We start from the raw sequence: 21,967 nt of genomic DNA, 5'->3' as shown, positions 1-21,967 counted from the left end.
CAACAACATGGCATATGTAAGACTTCCAACAAAAGTTATTCCCAGAAGACTTCTAAGTCAACCCAAAACTGCAGGGATTCACTATAAACTGACGAATGGATAAGCAATAGTGACTGCCCATTAGGAGGAATGATTGACTGGTCTCAGTGCTCAGTGTCAAGACCCCAACTGTTCTAATTTAGGTTGGATTAAGAAACAAAATGTTGAGTGATCAAATGTTCAAATGATGTAAAATTAGAAGGGATGTCGGAGATAGAACTTCCAAAATTACAGATAGAGTTAGTCAAAATACATATCTGGGCAAATAATGCCAGGTGAAGTTTATTGTGGACAAATGCAAATGTTTGCACATAGGAAGGCAATACACTCCATGAATCATCTTAAAATAGCCAAGGATAAAAACTTAAATAAGCGAGAAGTCTCACTGAATCAATACTAACCATGTCAATAACACACAACAATAATTAACAGTGAATAGAATTTTGAACAGCATAGCCAAGGCAATAGAATAAATTTCAGAAGAAGTTGCGACCAAATACACAGCAATAATTAACAGCGAATAGAATTTTGAACAGCATAGCCAAGGCAATAAAACAAATGTCAGAGGAAGTTGTGATCAATGTATAAAGTGCACTGGTCGGGTGAATTGAGTAATGTGTGCAGCTCTGGTCACCGAGTGTAACAGAGACATTGAAGCAATGAAGAGAAGAGGCACAAGGAACACCTCTACTAAAAGTCTGACTTATGAAGAAAACCATATGCTCTTCATTCCAGAAAGTAAACATCTGAGAGTTGATCCTTTATGGCTATTTAAAGTTGGGGAATTGAAAAAGTAAATCCAAAATATCACATATCAAAATTAAACAAGGAGACAAAAATATTTTTTAAACAAATAACAGGAGATTCAATTCCAAATAAAAAGTGACTGTTAATCATATAGTTTCGAATTTCGGGTAGAATAGGAAATATTTATGAGAGATTTGGACTCTGTAATGAGGGGCCTTCTGAATGGGTGGATTTCAACAGATAGAATACTATCCCCACCATAACAACCTTGTGATTATCTGATTGTGGTCCTTAAAATCTTTATGTGGAGCAACACAAGGCAGAAAGGAATGAATCTACAGTGTAGTCGATAACTCGTTGGTTTGCTGCCCTCTATAGGAGTGACATAATTAGCTCAGATCTTCCAGTCTGTATCTTCGTTTTATTTATCCAACAAAATATTTTAATCTCAAGGTTTGAAAACGTCAATTTAACAGCACTTTTAAGGAGTGCGATCCAAATTTCCACTACCCTTTGAGAGAAAAGTGCTTCAGGATTTCTTATGAAGCTACAGTTAAAGATTGCTCCCCTTGTTCAGGATTCCCCTACCGTACATGCTCCCTGTAACACATCAAAACCTTTCAAACTCAAACCAAGTTCATGCAACTGGTCAATTTAACCCTTTAAAAAGGTGTCACATTCAGGTGATTCTGCACTATTAACTCTTCCAAAGCAAAGTAATATTTCTCTGGAGACGTGATGCTCAAAATAAAATTTCCATATTTCAGTTGAGGTCCGACAGGCAGTACTGAGGCATCACCTCCTCACTTTTGCAGGTCAACCTCTTTGACGCATAGGGCAACCTTCCATTAATATTTTTGATTTTAAAACAATAATGCAGCATTATGAACATTTAAAAGCATTGCATTATGAACGTTTAAAACCAGAGTATTATATCACTATCTAAAAAGCAGAACAGGTTACAATCTGTAAGCAATTAAAAACAGAACCAAACACAGACTTCTGAAAATAGAAATACCAGATAAAAACCCTGGGGAACATCACTAAAAACCTTCCTCCAGCCTGAAAAATATCCACTGACCATTACTCTCTGCTTCCTATTATTCAGCCATTTTGTGCCCATTTTGCCACTGTGCCTTATATTCGATCAGTTAAGGCTTTTCTCAAGCTTGTCGTTTGGCACTGTATTGAATGCCTTCTGAAAGTCCATGTCCACCACATCAATAGCATTACTCTCATCAACCCTGTATATCTTCTCAGCAAGTTAGTTAAACATGGTTTCCCATTTAGAAATCCATGCTGATTCTTACTAATCAATCCAAATTTTTTCGTATAACTAATAATTCTATCCCAAATACCTGTTTCTGGAAGCTTGCACATTACTGATGTTGAACTGACTGGCCTATAATTACTGGGGCTATCCTTACAACATTTTCAAATAAGCAATTCGCTTGTCATGGCACCTCTCCAGAATCTAAAAACTATAAGATCATGACCAGGCCTCTGCAATTTCCATTCTCCCTTCAATATCCTTGGATGCATCTCAACTGGTTCCAGTGCCTTATCAGCTTTCAGGACTGACAGTATATTCCACACCTCCTCATCATCAATTTTGAACCCTTTTGGGTGATAGAGTTTCCTCATCTGTTGCGTTGGCCTGGATAGCATCTACCTCCTTGGTAAAGACAGATGCAAAGTAATTATTTAAATGTCAACTATTCCCCCTGCCTTCACATGTAAATTCAATTTTATGTCCCTAACTCAGCCTTATCTTTTGCTATTGATGTGACTAAATTTTGAAATTAGTGAATGGTTCCTAACTTGCCAACAAAAACAGAAAATGCTGGAAAATTCAACAGGCCTGACAGCATTAGTGGAGAGAGAACAGAGCCAATGCTTTGAGTCTGGATGTACTTTTGTCAGAGCTAAAAGCAAAGAAAATCAGAAAAGATTTATACTCGTGAGGGTGGGGGTGCTGTAATAGGACAAATGGAATGTAAATAAGATAAAGATGGCTGAGAGAGATGCTAAAAGTGCCCATTAAGTGATCAGAAAGTGGCAGAACCAAGATACAGATGGTTGTGTTAGCTGGGGGGGGGGGGGTGGTGGGCAAAAAGGAGAGTGGGAATGGAGAATTGCAAAATATAGGCCAGACCAGGTAAGGATGACAGATTTCCTTCCCGAAAGAACATTAGTGAACCAAATGGGTTTTCCACAACAATCAGCAATGGATTCCAGATTTTTTTAAAAATTCAAATTCCACCATCTGCTGTGGTGGGATTTGAACCCAGAACATTAGTTGAGTTTCTGGGTTAATATTCTAGAAACAATACCTCGAAGCCTTTACCTCCCCACCACAAGCACTACCTTCTGAAATCCAGTTAAGCATAGGGAATAAATGCTGGCCTTGCCAGTGACATCCACATCCTGCAGAATAAGAAGGAAAACAAACATATTTTTGCATTATGGTTTTGCAAAATTTTTTGGAAAACATAAATAAAAGCAGAAAATGATGGAAATACTCAGCAGGCCTGGCAGTGATTGCAGAGAGAAAACATAGTAAAAGTTTCAGAACAGCCATTGAGAGAACTCATTAACCACCTATTTTGAACTAAAACAATCATGAAGTGGATAATTGATCATGGTATATTCCAGTTGGGGTATTGGCATAGTGGCATTGCAGTTAGCACTACTGCCTCACTGTGCCAGAAACCTAGGTTCAATCCCCAGCTTGGATCATTGCCTGTGCAGACTCTGTATAATTTCCCGGTGTCTGTGTGGGTCTGCTCCCACAGTCTGAAAGAACACACTAGTTAGGTGCATTGGCTGTACTAAATTCTCCCTCGGCATACCCGAACAGGCACCGGAGTGTAATGACTCAGGGATTTTCACAGTAACTTCACGTAAACCTACTTGTGACACTAGCAAATAAACGTTGAAGTTAAAAATGAAACTTGACCAAAAAAAAAGCAGTATGTTCCTATTAAACAAATACCATCAAATAACTCATGGGGACCATCAATAACTATGCAGGGGTTGTAGCAGCTGGTAAGGATTAACTAGGGAGTGGAAACAAGAGTATGGAGCATTAGTGGGGTTAACAGGGGCCCAGAATCAATGAAGGAAACTACAGGCTGTAAGACTGCAATAGGGCATTTGGAAGCACTAAAAGCTCGAACATATCAATGGTGGGGTGGGTGTCAGCATTCATTAAGTTCCCTTCTAAAGCCATAACAAATAATTACAATGTCCCACTATTATAGCCTTGACATGCTAAGTACATCATGAGTCGCTTCTCAAACTTATTTCTGATTGGTGCTAAAAGACTGTAAGACACATCCCACCCTGATTATATGAATTCTGTTAACCCTCTAAAATCCTCTTCCATCAAAGTGCTAATACAATTTCATCGTTCTTGCGTGTCCTATTATGGACATCTTTTGGTGCGTATCCCATTATGGAGGAGCTGGAGCTGTGCGGATTATTAAATGACGCCTCTTAATGACCCAAATAAAATGGGTACACCTGAATCCCCTCAGAGTCTGTTTATAGGCGCCGGAGACCATGGGTCTTCACTTCTATTGAGCTATGTAACTTTATCGAGTGGGTTCAGAAGCTATAACATTCCCCACAAGAACGATGTGCCTCGTGAAAGGTGTTATTATGTGTCTTCACAGTAGTGTTTGGCTGGTGTTGTTAAGTAGCTATGTCTCTCCCACCACTCTGATCAGCTCCGCCGGTCGAAGGGGAACCCAAAATCCCGAAGATTATGTTGCGGTTCCTCTTTTCAAAGTGTTAATGAAGAAAACCGCCTGGCAGCGTCAGATTCCCACGAGACCCGATGCGAAATATCTAAAATATATGAAAAGATTGTATACCAAATCCGCTACACAGGACGGAATACCCAAGAGACCAGCAGACCGTCGCTATAATACCGTGAGACTACTAACCCCGCGGATTGAATCCCGTGATAGGGAAGGTAAGGTCCAATTTGGATGGAGAAACTTGTGCTTCAAGGGGTTTTACTTACAAGGTTCTGGTCTCAAGTAAAATATTAGTTGTGGCTCTGTGATTCGCACATTAATTGGGATTATAACATCTATTCGCTAATGTTTTTTTTGGTGTAGATTCACTTTACGATGTCATTTGAGGGGAGATTGTAACCAAACTGATTTCACTTAAGTGGGAGGTCACTAATATTAAACGTGAATTCCAAAATGAATTTGGAGCACCTTTTTTAGTTCCTAGTTTTTACAGCAGAAGGCAAATATGGGCCTGTCCGCCCTAATTCCTACAGTACGTGGTGTGTGGCCTTGTCTGCTATGGCATTTCAAGTGTTTATCTAAAAGCAACTTCAATATTGAGGGTTCCTGCTTTTACCACCCTTTAAGTAGTGCTGCAGATCCCCAGCACCCTCAAAGTTTTGGTTTAAATCTGTTTGATTATTGATCCCTGCCCCCTAGAGTGGAAAGGGGCTAGTGTTATAATTTAAATCAAACTCCAATATGTCATGAAGCCTGCCTGGATCATAAGTTTTACTCTTGAATTTGGCTGGGATAAGCATATGTTTCACTTCAGGTATGATTTGAATAACCCACTAGGGAGCTTTTATCAAACAAAGCTTATTTATGATATCGTTAACTTGTATGGAAAAAAAATTGGCAATAACTTTTTATAAATAAAAGCTGTAATGTAGAAACAATTAACAAATATATCAAATGTTCCAATCAAGCAAACTTCCCATAGACAAATCCTTTTCACAAGTTTATCAGCAAAGTCTAATGATCCTGTGAAGCTGGAACAATCCTTTGGTTGGGGAATTGAAAATCACTGACACCACAGCCTTGCAACTTTTGGCAACCCTCTGGATACAAAGAACACAGCATGGGAAATAGGCCCAATGACCCCACGCTGCCATTTTAACATTGAGTTCCCTATTCCACCTGTGACCCTTGTCTATGCTTATGGCACTCCACATTGGAAACCAGATTGAAGGGAGACTAATTTAGGGACAATTTGTTACACCAATAATCCTAAGAGCACATCTTTGGGGTGTGGGAGGAAACAGGAGCACCCAGGGAAGAGAATACTTTGCAGCTTGATGGCCCTTCTAAAAATTAAACTGCAGTCAGCCAAAACAAAACCTTAAATTCACTGAGAAAACTATCCAAAATGTGATTTCCTCCTAATGCAGTAACATAAGATGCCAGAGTAAGAACACCCATTCAATAGCAAAACTCAGCAGCAAAGAGCTGCAGAGAACACTTAAAATCTTGTGGTATGCTAATATCACATTAGTTCATTTGGTGATGCAGAGCAAAGCCAACAGTGGGTTCAGTTCTTGTACTGGCTTGAGGTTTTTCATAGAGACCTTGTCCCTTTGGCAGTATGGTGATCCTGGGGTTAAAATCACTACCAGCCTCTGAGGGGAGAACATGTCAGTGTTGGGACTGGAACTTTTCACTATATTAATGACCTGGAAGATGGAACTGAAGGCATGGTTGGTAAACTTGCAACTGGTGTAGAGGGACAGGTAGTGTTGAAGTGGGGAGGCTGTGGAATGGCTTGGAGAGTGGGCAAAGAAATGGCAGATGGAATACAATGTGGGGAAAGTGAGGTTTTGCACTTTGGAAGAATTTTGGGGGGCCGCCCCTCTTAATTTGTCCCTAAGTTAATTTGAGTTAGTTTTGCTCGTTTGGCCAACAATACAGAGGCATAAATTATTTCCTAATTGGGGAAAGGCTTCAGAAATCTGAACGCAGAGGGACTTGAGAGTCCTGGTTCAGGCCACTTAACGTGCAAGTTTAGTTAAGGCAAATTCAATGTTGGCACTCTTCTAGAGGGCTATAATACAAGAACAGGGATGTATTGCTGTGGTCAGATTCCATTTGAAATACTGTAAGCAGTTTTGGGCTCCATACCCAAGAGAGGATATGCTGGTTTTGGAGGGCCTGTAGATGAGGTTTGCAGACTTTGATCCCAGGAATGAAGGGTTCTATCTTGATGGTTTTGAGGGATGTGTGGTGGGAGGGGAGGGGTCCTAATTGAAACTTAAAATACTGAGGCCTAGATAGTGCATTGGAGAGGACATCACCACTAGTGGGGATGACTAGAACTCAAGGGCACAACTTCAGTGAAGGGATGTTATGGGGATGAGAATCATATCAGCCATAATTGATTTGGTTCAATGGGCCAAATGGCCTAATTCTGCTCCTATATCTTGTGGTCATGGAGGATAGTACAGTGGTTAGCACTGCTACCTCAGTGTCAGGGACTTGGGTTCAATTCCCTGCTCAGGTTACTGTTCTGTGTATGTATGGGTCCCCTCCAGGTGCATCAGTTCTCCCCCCCCCCCCCCCCCCCCCCCAACAACATTAAAGACATGCTGGTTAGGTGGACTGGCCATGCTAATTTCTCCCTCAGCCTACCTGAACAGGTACTGGAGTGTGGCAACTAGAGGATTTTCACAGTAAGTTCATTGAAGTATTAATGTAAGCCTACTTGTGACTATAAATAAACTTAGTCTATGGTTGCCTGAAACTAATGGCCATTTGGCTAAGATCAAGCCCAAGGTGAGGTGCAATGCCACATCTTGTCAACTTGGATTTCCCCCCACTGCCCCCCCCCCCCCCCCCCCCCCCCATGGGGATCATGAATTGGATTCGATTGTAATCGGTTTGGCAAGACTTGAAAGACCCTGAGCAATAGCTTTTTAACTTGGTTTTGAAAATAGTGTCTTCCTATGTGCGTCTCTTAGTGGGCCAACCCATAGGACATGACTGCAGCGAGTCAAGGTGACTCACCAGCACCTAGGGGAGCAACTAGGGATGGGCAATAAATGTTGACCCGCCACCGTCACGTCATACGAATTCGTCTCATTGACAAAGAATGCACCAGGCACATTTATAATGTTGACTCTCTAACCTGGTATTGTGACACTTCTGACAATATTGACATTTGCAAACCTGTTGACATTTTTGATTTTTTATTTTTAGAAATGTTCGAGCAGGATGTATTTTATGGTCTGGATCCTGTGACTGCTGGAGAGGAATTGCTGCGATCAGTGCTGCTATACTCAGTGGATAATAAATCTTCCTTTCCTCTGCTGTGTAGCTGTAACCTAACAGTGCAGGAGCCCAGCCCACTCTCCGGCCAGACTTGCTCTAGCCCCCTCCGCTCGCACAGCTTCGGCCTCCGCCTGGAAGGTCGGAAGAGGCAGAAGTGGGTGGAGGTGGAGCTGGCCTCTTTCCTGTCGCCCTTCCTGGGGCCGCGGCGGGGGGCTCTGCATATCGTCTTCACCTACCGCTGCGTGAGGGGCGCCCCGCGGCGGGGAGGGAACTGGAGCCGTGTGCTCCGAGCCCCTTCCCTGCTCCTCTTCCTCAACGACACCCGCGAACAGGTCGGCCAGAGCTGGCTGCCTTCCCAGCCTGGGGTCCGGCTGCCGCGGAGGAAGGGCAGGGCGGCACGCCAGCGGCGGGGTCCACAACAGGAGCTGCCCCAGCTCCGCTTCCCGGACCCCGACCACGAGTGCCAGCTGCACGATTTCCGCCTCTCCTTCAGCCAGCTGAGCTGGGACCGCTGGATCATCGCTCCGCACCAGTACAACCCGCACTACTGCAAGGGGGGCTGCCCTCGGGCGCTCAGCCACCGCTACGGCTCCCCCGTCCACACCCTCATCCAGAACATCCTCTACGAGAAGATAGACTCCTCCGTCCCTCGCCCGTCCTGTGTTCCCTCCAAGTACAACCCCCTCAGCGTTCTCACCCTGGAGAACGATGGCTCCATTGTCTACAAAGAATATGAAGACATGGTCGCCACCACTTGTACCTGCCGCTAGTCCCATAATGAGAACCACCACTTGCTTGGAGAAGCCAAGAAAATCGCCATGTGTTAACTTTAGACGTTTAAAAACTTCTTCCTTTTTATTTCTTTAATTTATTATTTCTTTGCTGTTTAATTCTCTGGTTTGTAAATACAGAATGTTGTGCCAGTGTGACTGACTACAAACTTTTTTAACAAACCATTTGTTTAGGCCAAAAGTGTTGTGTCTGACAGTAACTAATCTTGTTTTTAAATGTTTTTGACTGTGTAGAGGCGATTTGTCCGAAATGACATTTTTCTTGGCCATGCAGGCATGGAAAGTTGGGTGCACCCAAGATTTGCCGGTGCTGCCTTCACCTGCCCCATTCCCCTTCCTTTATTAAATAACTTTGTCCCTATTTCCCCCCTCCCTTAACTTTTTTATACAAAGTATCGGTGATGTAGCAATTTTATTTCGGTGTTACCAGTATTTATTGAGTGGATTAATTAATACAATTCTAATGAACTTGAGTCTTTTCACAAAAAAAAACGTGCATAACCAACAGTGAAACGAGTATTTCCTTTTTGGGCTGAAATTCACTGACATTGTGGCTTACTATTGCTGCTGATGGTGGTAAAATTAAAAGATGTAACTTTTTTAAAACCATATTTTTAAAAATACATGAGTGAGAATGGACTTTTTGCACAATGTGGTACAAAAACCTGGTGGTACCTGGTGAAGTTTATACTAATGTTACAAACCCTTTTGAACAAGCAGGTGCAGGTTCTGTTTGGCAGACCGAGAGAAATAAATAACAATTGCAAATAATTGGAGTCTCTGCTTTTGTTGCCTTTGAGGAATTGGGTGGAAAGTTTTCATGTCTCAATGTGACTTGGGCAACATAGGAGCAGGAGGCCATCCTGCCCTTTGAGCCTGCTCCACCATTCACCATGATCATGCGTGATCCTACTTCTGTCTTCCCTGTCTTTTGACACCCCCTTCACAACATGCTGTTGCTGCCTAAAAATCTACAATGTTTTGGCCTCTGCTACTTTGTGGTGGTGAATGCCACAGGTTGACCACTCTGGGTGAAGAAATTTTTCTTATGAATAGACTATCCTGTATCCTTGAACTGAGTTCTGGTTCTCTACCCTATTCTAGTTCTGTTGGAATTAAATTCCTCCCCCCACCAAACTAACTCCAGCACATACAATCCTAACTGACTCTCCTTAAACCTTGTCAGAACACCCTGGGATAAAGATGCACAATTCCAGGTGTGGCCTCCTAAGACATATAATTGCAGCAAGACATTTTTAATCCTTCCAACATACCAATTGCCTTTTTAAACTGTATGCTTCCTGTCAGACTAGTGTACATGGACACTAGATCTTGTTGCACATACCCCTCCTAATTTATGGCCATTCAGATAGTAATCTCCCCTCCATTTACTACTAAAATAGATAACCTCACATTCAAATTTATGCTGCATCTACCATTTTGTCTAAACCACACTGAAGACACTATCCTCCTCACAGTTCACCTTCCTGCCCAGCTTTGTTAGCTGGTGATATTTTATCCTTCATATAAATCTAGCTAGAGAATGGCTGGGGTCCTAGTACTGATCAGTGCAGTAGCCTGTACCTACCATTTTGGAAAACTTGTTCATACTTACTGTTAGTGTTGTCTTGCAAAATGTGGTAGTCAACACCAACCCTATGGTCATAGTGGTGCTTAAGCTGGAGGCTCTAATAGCTGAAGAATGCTGGGGTTCATTAGCTGTCAGGTGGACTTGCCTTGACTCTATTTTGTACACAGTGTGATTTGATCTGAGACCAACCCTGAAGTTGAAATTGTCAAGTTAGCTGACAAACCACCCCCTGCCCCCAATCTCCTACATCAATCAATACTGATGACCTCCAGAAATGTCTGATACTTGGATATCAGAGGGATGTAAATGCTATTAGATTTGTGTATCATGATTCATTTCCATAAGGACAGAACATCTGAGTAGCTTGTAAATTAACCCTTGGTGTTGAAGGAAATGCAAGAAACCTGAATATAGATTTTTGATTTTTTTATGTCCATCCTTGATGGCTGAGTAATTTGACTGAGGGATATCATTAAGCATAAATGTCCTTGCTATTTCAAAGGAATTTGCATTTATATTGTGTTTAAACATAATTAAACATGCCAAGAACATTGTCATACAAAGTTCAACCACATCAAATATTAGGATAAATGTTTATGCCTGGTTTAGAAAAACAAGTTTAAGGACTATCTTAAATAGTCAGAAATAACTTTGCTCAGTATCTGGCCAGATGGAAGCACAGCCAACAATGCTGGAGTGATCGTGCTTAAAGCAGCACAAGGGTTGTGGAGGTGATTACAGAAATTGGGAGGAGGGGAGATGAGGATGAAAAATGTAAACACTGGCTAAGAGCATAGATGACGATTCAACTACAGGGCTGTTCTGTAAGTCAAAATAAAGTTGTCTGTTCTGAAGAATAATATTCAACTCAGTTTCACGCTACAGAAATGCTGCCAGACCTGTTGAATTTTTTCCAGCACACTTTGTATGGAGCCTAACTGTATTCTTCATCAATGATGAAGAACATTAATGCCAACAGAGCAAGAGGGTAAAACAAATAACTTCAAGCTGAGCAGCTCCAACACCTCCACTTTCTCAGGGGGCTAAGGAAATTCAGCATATCCACTATGCGTCCCTTTTTTTTTACAGACAGCATACTTTTCAGCTGTATGACAGCTTGGTCTGGCCTGTGCTCTGACCAAGATCTCAAGAAACTACCAAGGGCTGTATAGGGCATTGGTGAGGCCGCAGCTGGAGTACTGTGTGCAGTTTTGGGCGCCGCACCTGCGCAAGGATATTTTGGCCCTGGAGGGAGTGCAGAGGAGGTTTACTAGGCTGATACCAGAGTTGAGGGGATTGAGCTATGAGGAGAGGCTGAATAAACTAGGCTTGTACTCGTTAGAGTTTAGAAGAATGAGGGGAGATCTCATTGAGACGTATAAGATGATGAATGGGATGGATAGGATAGAGGTGGAGAGACTCTTCCCGCTCAAAAAAGACACTAGGACTAGGGGGCACAGCCTCAAGATAAAGGGGAGGCGGTTTAGAACGGAGTTGAGGAGGAACTTCTTCACTCAAAGGGTGGTGAATCTCTGGAATTCTCTGCCCGTTGAAGTGGTGGAGGCTGCCTCGCTAAATATTTTTAAGAAGCGGGTTGATGGGTTCTTGATAAGAGAGGGGATTAAGGGTTATGGGGAGAGGGCAGGAAAGTGGAACTGAGCCACAACAGATCAGCCATGATCTTATTGAATGGCGGGGCAGGCTCGAAGGGCTAGATGGCCTACTCCTGCTCCTATTTCTTATGTTCTTATGTTGTGAATGTAGCCCAGTCTATCACACAAACCAGCCTCCCATCTATTGACTGTAGATATTTTCTGCTGCCTTGGAAAAGCAGCCAGCATAATTAAAGACCCCACACATACACTTTTTCACCTTCTTCCATCAGGAAAAAGATATAGTGTCTGAAATCATGTACCATCTGGCTCAAGAACAGTTTTTTCCCTACTGCTGTCAGACTTTTAAATAGGCCTACCTCAAAGCTGATGTTTCTCTACACCCCAGCTATGACTGTAACACTATATTTTGTACTCTATCCTTTCCTTCTCTTATGTACTCTATGAATGGTATATTTTGCTGTATAGCCAGGAAGAAACAATACTTTTCACCTTATCCCACAATATCAGCAAAACAAAGGAGATTGTCATTGACTTCAGGAAGCATAAAGGAGAACATGCCCCTGTCTACATCAATGGGAATGAAGTAGAAAGGGTTAACAGCTTCAAGTTTTTAGGTGTCCAAATCACCAACAACCTGTCCTGGTCTCCCCCACCCCATCCCCACACTATAGAAAGCCAACCAATGCCTCTACTTTCTCAGAAGATTAAGGAAATTTGGCATGTCAGCTACAATTCTCTCCAACTTTTACAGATGTACCATGGAAAGCATTCTTTCTGGTTGTATCACAGCTTGACATTGCTCCTACTCTGCCTAAGATCACAAGAAACTACAAAAGGTCATGAATATAGCCCAATCCAGACAAACCAATCTCCCATCCGTGACTCTGCCTATACTTCCCACTGCCTCTGCAAAGCAGTCAGCATAACTGGGCATCTCAGACATTCTCTCTTCTGCCTGCTTTGTTTGGGAAAAAGACATGAAAGTCTGAGGTCATGTAACAACCGATTCAAGAATAGCTTCTTCCCTGCTGCTGTCAGACTTTTGAAGTGGACTTACCTTGCATTAAGTTGATATTTCTCTACACCCCAACTATGACTGTAACACTACATTCTGCACAGTCATTTCCTTCTCCATGAATGGTATGCTTTGTCTGTATAGCACACAAAATAATATTTTCACTTAATATGTGACAATAATAAATCAAATAGGATCTAAATTGGTGCAATGTCTTACACACGGACATTAGAAATCATAGAAACCTTACAAAAAGAGGCCATTCAGCCCATCAAGTCTGCAACAACCACAATCCCACCCATAGCACCTCCCCCATATTCCCTGCATATTTTAACCACTAATCCACACATCTCACGACAGTAAGGGGCAATTTTAGCATTGCCAATCAGCCTAATCCACACATCTTTGGAAGAAACCCACACAGACACAAGGAGAACGTGCAAACTCCACACAGTGACCCAAGCTAGGAATCAAACCGAGGTCCTTAGAACTGTGACGCAGCACTGCTAAGCACCGTGCCACCCATATAGAAGCTACGTGTTTGCAACATTGAAGTTTGTCCGCATTCTCAGGATCCCCTAACAGGCACGTGCGCTTTGCTGCACGTGACTGTTTCTCCCGCGCCGTTCGGATACGTCAGGCGTAGCGTGCGGATGACGTACGTGCGTTCGGCGCGGGGGCGGGGCCAGCCTGTGGGAGAGGCGGTACCGCTAGCGCCGCCATTAGAGCCACAGTCAAGGAGACGGCAAGGTGAGACCAGGGCGGGAGAGGAATCAGGTTATCAGCCGAATTTGGGAACTGGGATTGAAAAGGGAAGCGGCTGCCGACACAGGCTCCGGGGTGAGGAGGGGAGTAACGTTCGGAGCGAGAGTTTAATGGGTGCGGGTGGAGAATAGGGAGAGTAATGGCGGTGGGATAGACTCGGAATGACGGGCCGCACCGCGTCATTGACTGCTCGCCCGGGACGGGCTTCGGGTTTCAACAGGGAGAAACCTGCACATTTTCCCAGGCCCCTCATGCAGAAACACCGCTGAGAATGCACACGAAACAGCAATGTTAAATGGTTAAAATTTATTTATTAGCATCACAAGTAAGTCTTACATTAACACTGATGTGAAGTTACTGTGAAATTCCCCTAGTTGCCACAGTCCGACGCCTGTTGGGGTCAATGCATCTAACCAGTCCATCTTTCAGAATGTGGGTGGAAATATTGAATTCAACATTGGGTTTTAGTTCCACCCTTCATTGTGTTCCTACATTCCTAATGCAGTTTATAACCTTCCATCTGATGCTCCCCCTATCTCCATATATTCTCCACCTGACTTCAGTTTTGTCCTTAGAGGGTGATTTGATTGTATGACATTACTGCAATTTACTCCTTCCCCTTAGAGGGCAGACAGTGCACAAGTTAGTGTGTTTGCTTCGGTAGAATGCGAGAGTGAAAATGGCCAAGTGCGTGATACCACCAAGTCAATATTTTTAAGAAAAATGTTGGAAAAGTCCTGTCAGTTGTTTTCCTCAGGAAGGCTGATATGTTTAAACCCAAGCTATTTTGATTCTTATCACCCCGTAGTGTGTTGCAAGTGATAGCAAGACTAAAGTAACAAAAATAAATCCGATCTGACACAGTACTGATTTTTAAGGCTTGTAGAATGTCAAACTGTGAAAATGAACTGCAAGTACAAAGCAAATTGGTCATTGTCTAGACTTTAGCATACACAGTAGGCCAAGGGGCATCTTTCTGTGATTCTCAAGGTTAAATTATAAAGTATTTTTTTAAAGAGTTCCCATCAGATCTGATTAACACAAACTAATATTTGAAGCTGGGTTCCTCCAGGACTTTATAATGTATCTAAGGCCACTAAGCCAGATGGTGTATTCAGCTACTAATTTGTCAGGGAAACTTTGGACCTTAAGGCTGACTATATCCAGGGATATCACTGAACATATTAACAATTGTGTGGAAAATATTAGCACCTGGAGATTAACGTATTGTTTAATCTGATCTTGTAAAATGAAAACACTTAACCTATCTAAAACCCCAAATTAATTTATGGCCCTGTGATCACCCTGTGTTCTTCAATAGGGTCACTTCATTAAGGTTTTGGCCATCTTGTGATTTTTTTTTAAAAAATGCCACATGGCAAGGACAGTGATCCATCTGGCATCATTTGAAGTATAAATTTCACCAGGATTGTTTAAAATACAAAATGTATTTCTTCCCTAAGACCACAAAACCTGAAGCCCCTTTGCCATCCAAAAAAAGCCTCAATATTTTTCTTGTCAGCATCCAGTACAGAAATCCCAGTGGGAGGAGGAAAGCAGAACACTGTCTCAAATGCAGCTCCTCACACCCTCATTATGGGGTAGATGGAGATGTTTTAATGGAAGAGTTCAGGACAAGGTGACTTCTAAATGTCCAAGCACGGTGGTGGAGGTGGACACGCTGGGATAGTTTAAGACTTATCTGGATAGTCACATGAGCAGACTGGGAATGGAGGGATACAGAAGAATGGTCTAGTTGGACCAATGAGCAGTGCAGGCTTGGAAGGCCGAAGGGCCTGTTTCCTGTGCTGTATTGTTCTTTGTTCAGAAAGAATGTCTTGATGTAAATGTAGTGAAAATCTGGAATACTCGTCCAAAAAGTTGTTGAGGTGAGGTTAATTGATAGATCTTTGTTAGGTATCCATGTTCAGGATTCTGGAGCCAGCAGGTAAACTGAGTTTAGGAACATATTAGTCATGATCAGCATTGTGGCACTATCACCATTATATATATATTGTGGTTATTATCATGATAAATGGGGTAGATTCAGCTGGAATCCATGAGCTCAAAACTGGGCAGCCATAAGGCATGTGGACCAGCAGCTGAATTATATTCAATCACTGTCTGTAATTTCATGCCCTACATATTCCTCAATTAACAATTACCATAATTCCAGGGGCCAACTCTGGTTTAATGAGAATTGTGCGTGCTTTATAGAACCTGCAGCTGCACTTGGAATATAATGTTCAATTCTGGTCGCCACACAAGGATGTAGAGGCTTTAGAAAGGGTATAGAAAAGATTTACCAGGATGTTGCCTGGTTTGGAGGGCATTAGCTATGAGGAGAGGTTGGAGAAACTTGGTTTTGTTCATATTGGAATGATGGCGGTTGAGGGCGACCTGATAGAAGTCTACAAGATTGAGGAGCATGGACTGAGTGGATAGTCAGAAGCTTTTCCCAGGGTGGGAGAGTCAGTTACTAGGGGCATAGGTTTAAGGGGCAAGGTTTAAAGCAGATGTACAAGGCAAGTTTTTTACATAGAGGGTGGTGGGTGCCTGGAACACTCTGCCAGGGGAGATAGGAGAAACAGATATGATAGTGATGCTAAAGGGCTTCTTGACAAATACGTGAATAGGATGGGAATAGAGGAATATGGTCCCTGGACGAGCAAGGGGTTAGTTCAGTTGAGCAGCATGGTTTATGCAGGCTTGGAGGGCCTGTTTCTGTGCTATAACTTTCTTTGTTCTAATATGTTGAGTGCAGCATTTCTAGGTATATCTAGAAATAAGGTGCCAGCCTGGTGAAGCTACAACACCTACTAAATAGTGGAAGCAACGAGCTATGAATAACGCTATGTAATCCCACCAGCAACAGATCAGATTAAAACTTTGCAGTCCTGTTTCATTCAGTCTTGGATGGTGGTGGACAATTAAATAGCAAACTGAAGGAAGTGGCTCTGTGATCACCACATTTTCAGGGATGGCAGAGTTCACCAAGTCAGTGCAAAATACAAGGCTGATATGCTTGCAATCAACTTCAGCCAGAAGCATCAAGTGAATCATTCACTCCATGTACTATCAAGCTGAGCACACTAGGTATATCAAAGGCATATTGGCTGTAGCTCCAAAAACTTGTGCCCCAGAACCAGCCACATGTCTAGTACAAAAACAGAAAATGCTGGAAATACGCAGATGATCAGGCAGTATCTGTGGAGAGAGAAAATGTTTCAGTTCTCGGTCTGTTTTCCAGCTGTACTTTAGCCACCTCTACCCAAGCTGTTCCAACACTGGACCTAATTTGTCTATACTAGCCACGTAAACAACTACATGGACAGGCCAGAGTGGGCATTGTTTAGCAAGTGACTCATCTCATCCCCAAGTCTTTCCACCACATACCAGGTGTGTGACGAATGATTATAGCTTCTGCAACACTTAAGAAACTCAACACCTTCTGAGACAAAGTTGCCTGCTTGTTTGGCATCAAATCCACCACCTTAGACATTTGTTTCCTTACCACTGACACAGTGTCAGCAGTGTACATCATCTACAAGATGCACTGCAGCAACTTGCCCAAACTTCTTAGCACCTTCTAAACCCATAACCTGTACTGTCTTAAGACAATGTGGACAGAAAGTGCACTGACTGCAAGTTACCCTTCAAGGCAAGCAGTTTGTAGCACTTTTTTCAAAGAAAATTAATTTTGCTATCTTTCTCCTTTTTTCAAAAGTTTCTTAAAAGCTTACTTCTCACTCAGCATTTTTTGCCCCTCCCATATTGTCAGACTTTCAACTATCCAGCAAAGTTCTCTTGAGACCTTTTCCTAAGCAGCTGTTTTTGAAGGAATCAGTATAGCTTATGTGAATGGGACCCTTTTATTGACTAGGAGCTGGTGATAGTAGGTTAACATGTGCGTTGGCTAGTGCAGAAAATACAGCATTTGTGGATTTCAAAATTAATTGATTTTGTGTGTGATTTGCAGTTGCAGTCTACATGCCTGAATGATGCTTGACATTTTGTACTTCTGTTTTCCATAGAACTTTGGATTTAGTGGCTGCAAAATGGGTCGCCACTTTGGAAACTTGACCAGGTTACGGCACATTGTCACCTACACCATCTCTCCCTTTGAACAGAAGGCATTTGCAAATTATTTCTCCAAAGGCATTCCCAATACGTGGAGGCGATTCAGGGGTCAAGTGCTCCGGGTTGTTCCTCGTATGTATAATCGTTTTTCCAAAAGCAATACAAGCATTTTCAGTACTGAAATGAATATAAAACCTTGGGTTTTAGTCTGCAAGTGAAGTGTAGGTTACATTTCTGCTGCCACACTATTAAAGATTCCTATTTGTATGGGTCTAGCTTGATTTTGTGTTTATTTTGAACAGATACGTACATAGGATTAAGGTGTGATGAATTGGCGTGGCTATGACAGTAATAGCACATTAACCATTTGTACCGATTCGGATAAAGGCACAGTACTGCGGATGCTGGAATCTGAAACAAAAACAATGCTGGAAAAACTCAGCAGGTCTGACAGCATCTGTGGAGAGAAAATAGAGCCAACATTTTGAGTTTGGGTGACCTTTTGTTAGAGCTTTGACGAAGCTCTGACAGAGGGTTATCCAGACTGGAAATGTTGGCTCTTTTTCTCCACAGTTGCTGTCAGACCTGCGGTTTTCCAGCATTTTTTTGTTTCTGTACCAAGTTAGTCTTGTGTACTCTCACAATACAGGTAATCATAAGTTAATACAAATGAAATAACACCTACCACCATTCAGGAAGTTAAGCATTTAAAAAAAAATCATATAATTTGCTATTCATCTTGCCAATTTATCAACAAAGGCACGAAGCTTCATGTACCAGTGCATATGCCATGTGAATATGGGTATTGAGATCACAAACTCCATTTAATGCAGGAATCTGGTACATTGCTTCTACTTTGATTTAGGCAAGAAACATTAATTGTGCTGGTCTAAGGACGGAGTGTTGCATTGCATTAGAATAAACTTTCATTTTTAGGACCACTCCAAGTAGAGCCGAGATAGTTACACCTCGTGTGCTGGACCTGAACTGTTTCATGCTCAGAATGGATTTGTCAGTATGATTTTTTAAAAAAACTATTCTTATGTGTCTGATTTAGAATTTGAACTGTTGCATTTTTCCTTTCCAGCCTTTGTGTTATCGTATCTTATTTATACCTGGGCCAACCATGAACATGAATTGTCACTGAGGAAAAACCCGGCTGACTACGTGAACGATAAATGAACGGTGGTATATGAAGAGTATAATTTCTGATGTACCAAGGGTATTCCTGGTCAACTGTTCACTTTCAGCAAAAACATTGTCTCTTTCTCTGTTCAAAAATAAACTATTTATAGTGTACAACCTCTGCAGTCTCTTCAATTCTACATCTAATAGTAAAGAATTGTGAGCTGAAGTACTATGTCAGATTGGGAGCAAGAATTTGAATAGTTCACTTGTCTCTACTCATCTTTTAACACTTAGAAGCCTAAACAGTGTGATTGACTGTTGGTTTCCTATCCCTCATTTGTGTCCACTTGAACCACAGGTTGAAGGTTTAAAAGAAGCTCCAGCTTTAATGTAGGTAAAACTGAATTTTATATATCAAAAAACAAACAGAATTTGTTCTTAATTTTTGCTCCCTTCTTAAAATTACAAAGCCAATGATCGCAGTAGACCAGGTTGACACACATCCATCCAAAAATTCAAATTGAACCCAATTCAATTGCAGAGGCACAATTGAAATGTGGAGCTTGTTCAAGGAACAGCTACTGCGTGTCCTTGATAAGTATGTACCTAAGAGACAGGGAGGAAGTGGTCGAGCAAGGGAACCATGGTTTACTAAAGAAATTGAATCGTTGTGAAGAGGAAGGAGGAGACATGTCAAGATGAGACGTGAAGGCTCAGGGCACTTGAGAGTTACAAGTTAGCCAGGGAGGATCTAAAGAGAGCAAAGAAGAGCCAGGTGTGGACATGAGAAGTCTTTGGCAGGTTGGATCAAGGCAAACCCTACAGGTATGTCAGGAATAAAAGAATGACTAGGGTAAGACAAGGACAGTAGTGGCAAGTTGTGTGTGGAATCTGAAGAGGTAGGAGATACGCTAAATGAATATTTTCCATCAGTGTTCACAGAGAAAACAAATTTGTCGAGGTGAATACAGAGATACAGGCTATTAGACTAGACAGGATTGAGGCTCATAAGGAGAAGATGTTAGCAATTCTGGAAAGTATGAAAATAGATAAGTCTCCTGGGCTGGATGGGATTTATCCTAGGATTCTCAGGGAGGCTAGGGAGGAGATTGCAGAGCCTTTGGCTTTGATCTTCAGGTTGTCATTGTCTACAGGAATAGTGCCAGAAGATTGGAGGATAGCAAATATCCCCTTGTTCAAGCAGGGGAGTAGAGACAACCCTGGTAATTGTAGACCAGTGAGCCTTCTGTTGTGGGCAAAGTTTTGGAAAGGATTATAAGAGGTAGGATTTATAATCATCTAGAAAGGAATAATTTGATTGGGGATAGTCAACACAGTTTTGTGAAGGGTAGGTCATGCTTCGCAAACCTTATTGAGTTCTTTGAGAAGGTGACCAAAGAGGTGGAGGAAGGTAAAGCAATTGATGTGGTGTCTGTGGATTTCAGTAAAGTGTTTGATAAGGTTCCCTACGGTAAACTATTGCAGAAGATATGGAGAGTGGGATTGAGTGTGATTTAGCAGTTTGGATCAGAAATTGGCTAGCTATAAGAAGACATAGGGTGGTGGTTAATGGAAATGTTCATCCTGGAGTTCAGTTACTAGTGGTGTACTGCAAGGATGTGTTGGGGCCACTGCTGTTTGTCATTTTTATAAATGACCTGGATGAGGGTGTAGAAGGGTGGGTAAGTAAATTTGTGGATGACACTAAAGTTGGTGGAGTTGTGGACAGTGTGCAAGGATGTTCCAGGTTACAGAGGGACATAGATAAGCTGCAGAGCAGGGCTGAAAAGAGGCACATGGAGATCGCCTTCTTGACTGTTGGACCTTCCATTGGCCTTGTCAGTTCAATCCGCCAGAGTCTGTCTTCATATGCTGGGATAGACATCTTCATATCTCACTGAGGGTTGAGACTCATCGGCTACCCTCACCTGGTTTAGCCAGCTTGTCAAAGCCGTTGCGTGGGGTGTGGCCGCTGCCGCATGCAAATAGTTACAAGGAGCCACAGGTGAGAGCTGAGTGCCAAGTGGGGACACCAAAGGTGGACAAACCGCACTGAAAAGAACGCAACATGTTCCCCCACCAGAGATACTACCCCTCCCTGACACCCCATACACCCCAGATGGTATTGGAATAGTATAGGTTAGATGGGCTTTAGATTGGTTTCACAGGTCGACGCAACATCGAGGCCCAAAAGACCTGTACTGTGCTATAATGTTCTGTGTTCTACGCTCTAATTCATGGTCCCCACAATAAAGACAAACAAGATCCAAGCTGACAAGATTTGATCTTAGCCAAAAGGCCGAGACGTGGTAAATGCTTGAAGAGCATTCCCATCTCTGCTGAGTTGTGCATTGCTTCCATCCTAGATCTGAGATAATCTGCCGGCTACCCAGTCTCATCCTTCAAATGTGAAATTTACCAAGTGTGTTGTACTTCACCGTGACAGTAACTCTTATTGCACAATTGCTCAAGCTGTTTTAGAATAAGTGTGATGCTATTTCAGGAATCCTGGTCTGCAGTTGATTTTTTTTAACGTGCAAGTTATGAGTGAGTCTCAGTATCTACCTAATGATCAATTCTGGAAAACACTTTGTAGTTGCATGGCTTGTGCAATTTGGGATCAAGAGTTAATACAGGACTTTGGAATTTTAAAGCATCAGTATGTCCTTGGCAGAATTTGATAACAGTGGAATTAATAATATGGTGTCAAGTTGTCTTACTTGGCTAAATGCATCAAATAACATCAATTAGCTGTCAGGTTAGGGAAGTCCCCATTTCCAAATAGTTTAATAATCTCAGTTCTAGCATTGCGGGCAGAGGTGAAGTGTTTTCTTGCCTGTTTTATCTTGCACCAATTAGAAGGAAGACCCAGTTCCTTTCAGACCCAATAAGGCACTTTATGAAACCAAGAATGTGAATGGATGGAGACAGAATGGCAGCATGTAGTTAAGTGATAATAGCTACTTGTTGACTTCAGAGACATGAAGAATTCAGACTCATATTGCCTGCAGCCATACCAGACTGAAAGCCTATGACCACACTAGCCTGAAAATGCCTGATCTCGAAGCTAAGCAGACTCAGGCTTGTGAAACATGGATGTGAAACTGCCTAGGAACACTAGGTGCAGT

General features: G+C 42.3%; 2 protein-coding genes across 4 annotated transcripts in view; both read left to right on the top strand.

Annotated features, from left to right (window-relative positions):
- gdf9 (growth differentiation factor 9) overlaps positions 1–9,374 on the top strand; it is a 42,662-nt gene extending 33,288 nt beyond the window's left edge. The window contains exons 2-3 of one of the 3 annotated variants that reach the window (XM_080201373.1): positions 4,580–4,765; positions 7,782–9,374. In XM_080201373.1, the coding sequence (XP_080057499.1) occupies positions 4,585–4,765; positions 7,782–8,623 (1,023 nt within the window). In that variant the 5' untranslated portion in view covers positions 4,580–4,584 and the 3' untranslated portion in view covers positions 8,624–9,374. Of the gene's footprint in view, positions 1–4,537; positions 4,766–7,781 lie in introns of those variants that run through there. The other 2 variants (XM_080201374.1, XM_080201375.1) reach the window with 2 other exon arrangements.
- A 4,154-nt stretch (positions 9,375–13,528) lies between these two features.
- On the top strand, positions 13,529–19,013 carry uqcrq (ubiquinol-cytochrome c reductase, complex III subunit VII). Its single transcript, XM_080201065.1, has 3 exons — positions 13,529–13,616; positions 17,666–17,843; positions 18,799–19,013. The coding sequence occupies exons 2-3, from the start codon at positions 17,690–17,692 to the stop codon at positions 18,891–18,893; spliced, it is 249 nt and encodes an 82-aa protein (XP_080057191.1). The 5' UTR covers positions 13,529–13,616; positions 17,666–17,689; the 3' UTR covers positions 18,894–19,013.
- The last annotated feature ends 2,954 nt before the right edge of the window (positions 19,014–21,967 follow it).

The sequence above is a fragment of the Carcharhinus amblyrhynchos genome, chromosome 13 (assembly GCF_965287045.1).
Source record: "Carcharhinus amblyrhynchos chromosome 13, sCarAmb.v2.hapA, whole genome shotgun sequence".
Classification (NCBI taxonomy): Eukaryota; Metazoa; Chordata; class Chondrichthyes; order Carcharhiniformes; family Carcharhinidae; genus Carcharhinus; species Carcharhinus amblyrhynchos.
This window is presented reverse-complemented; position numbering and strand designations above follow the sequence as displayed.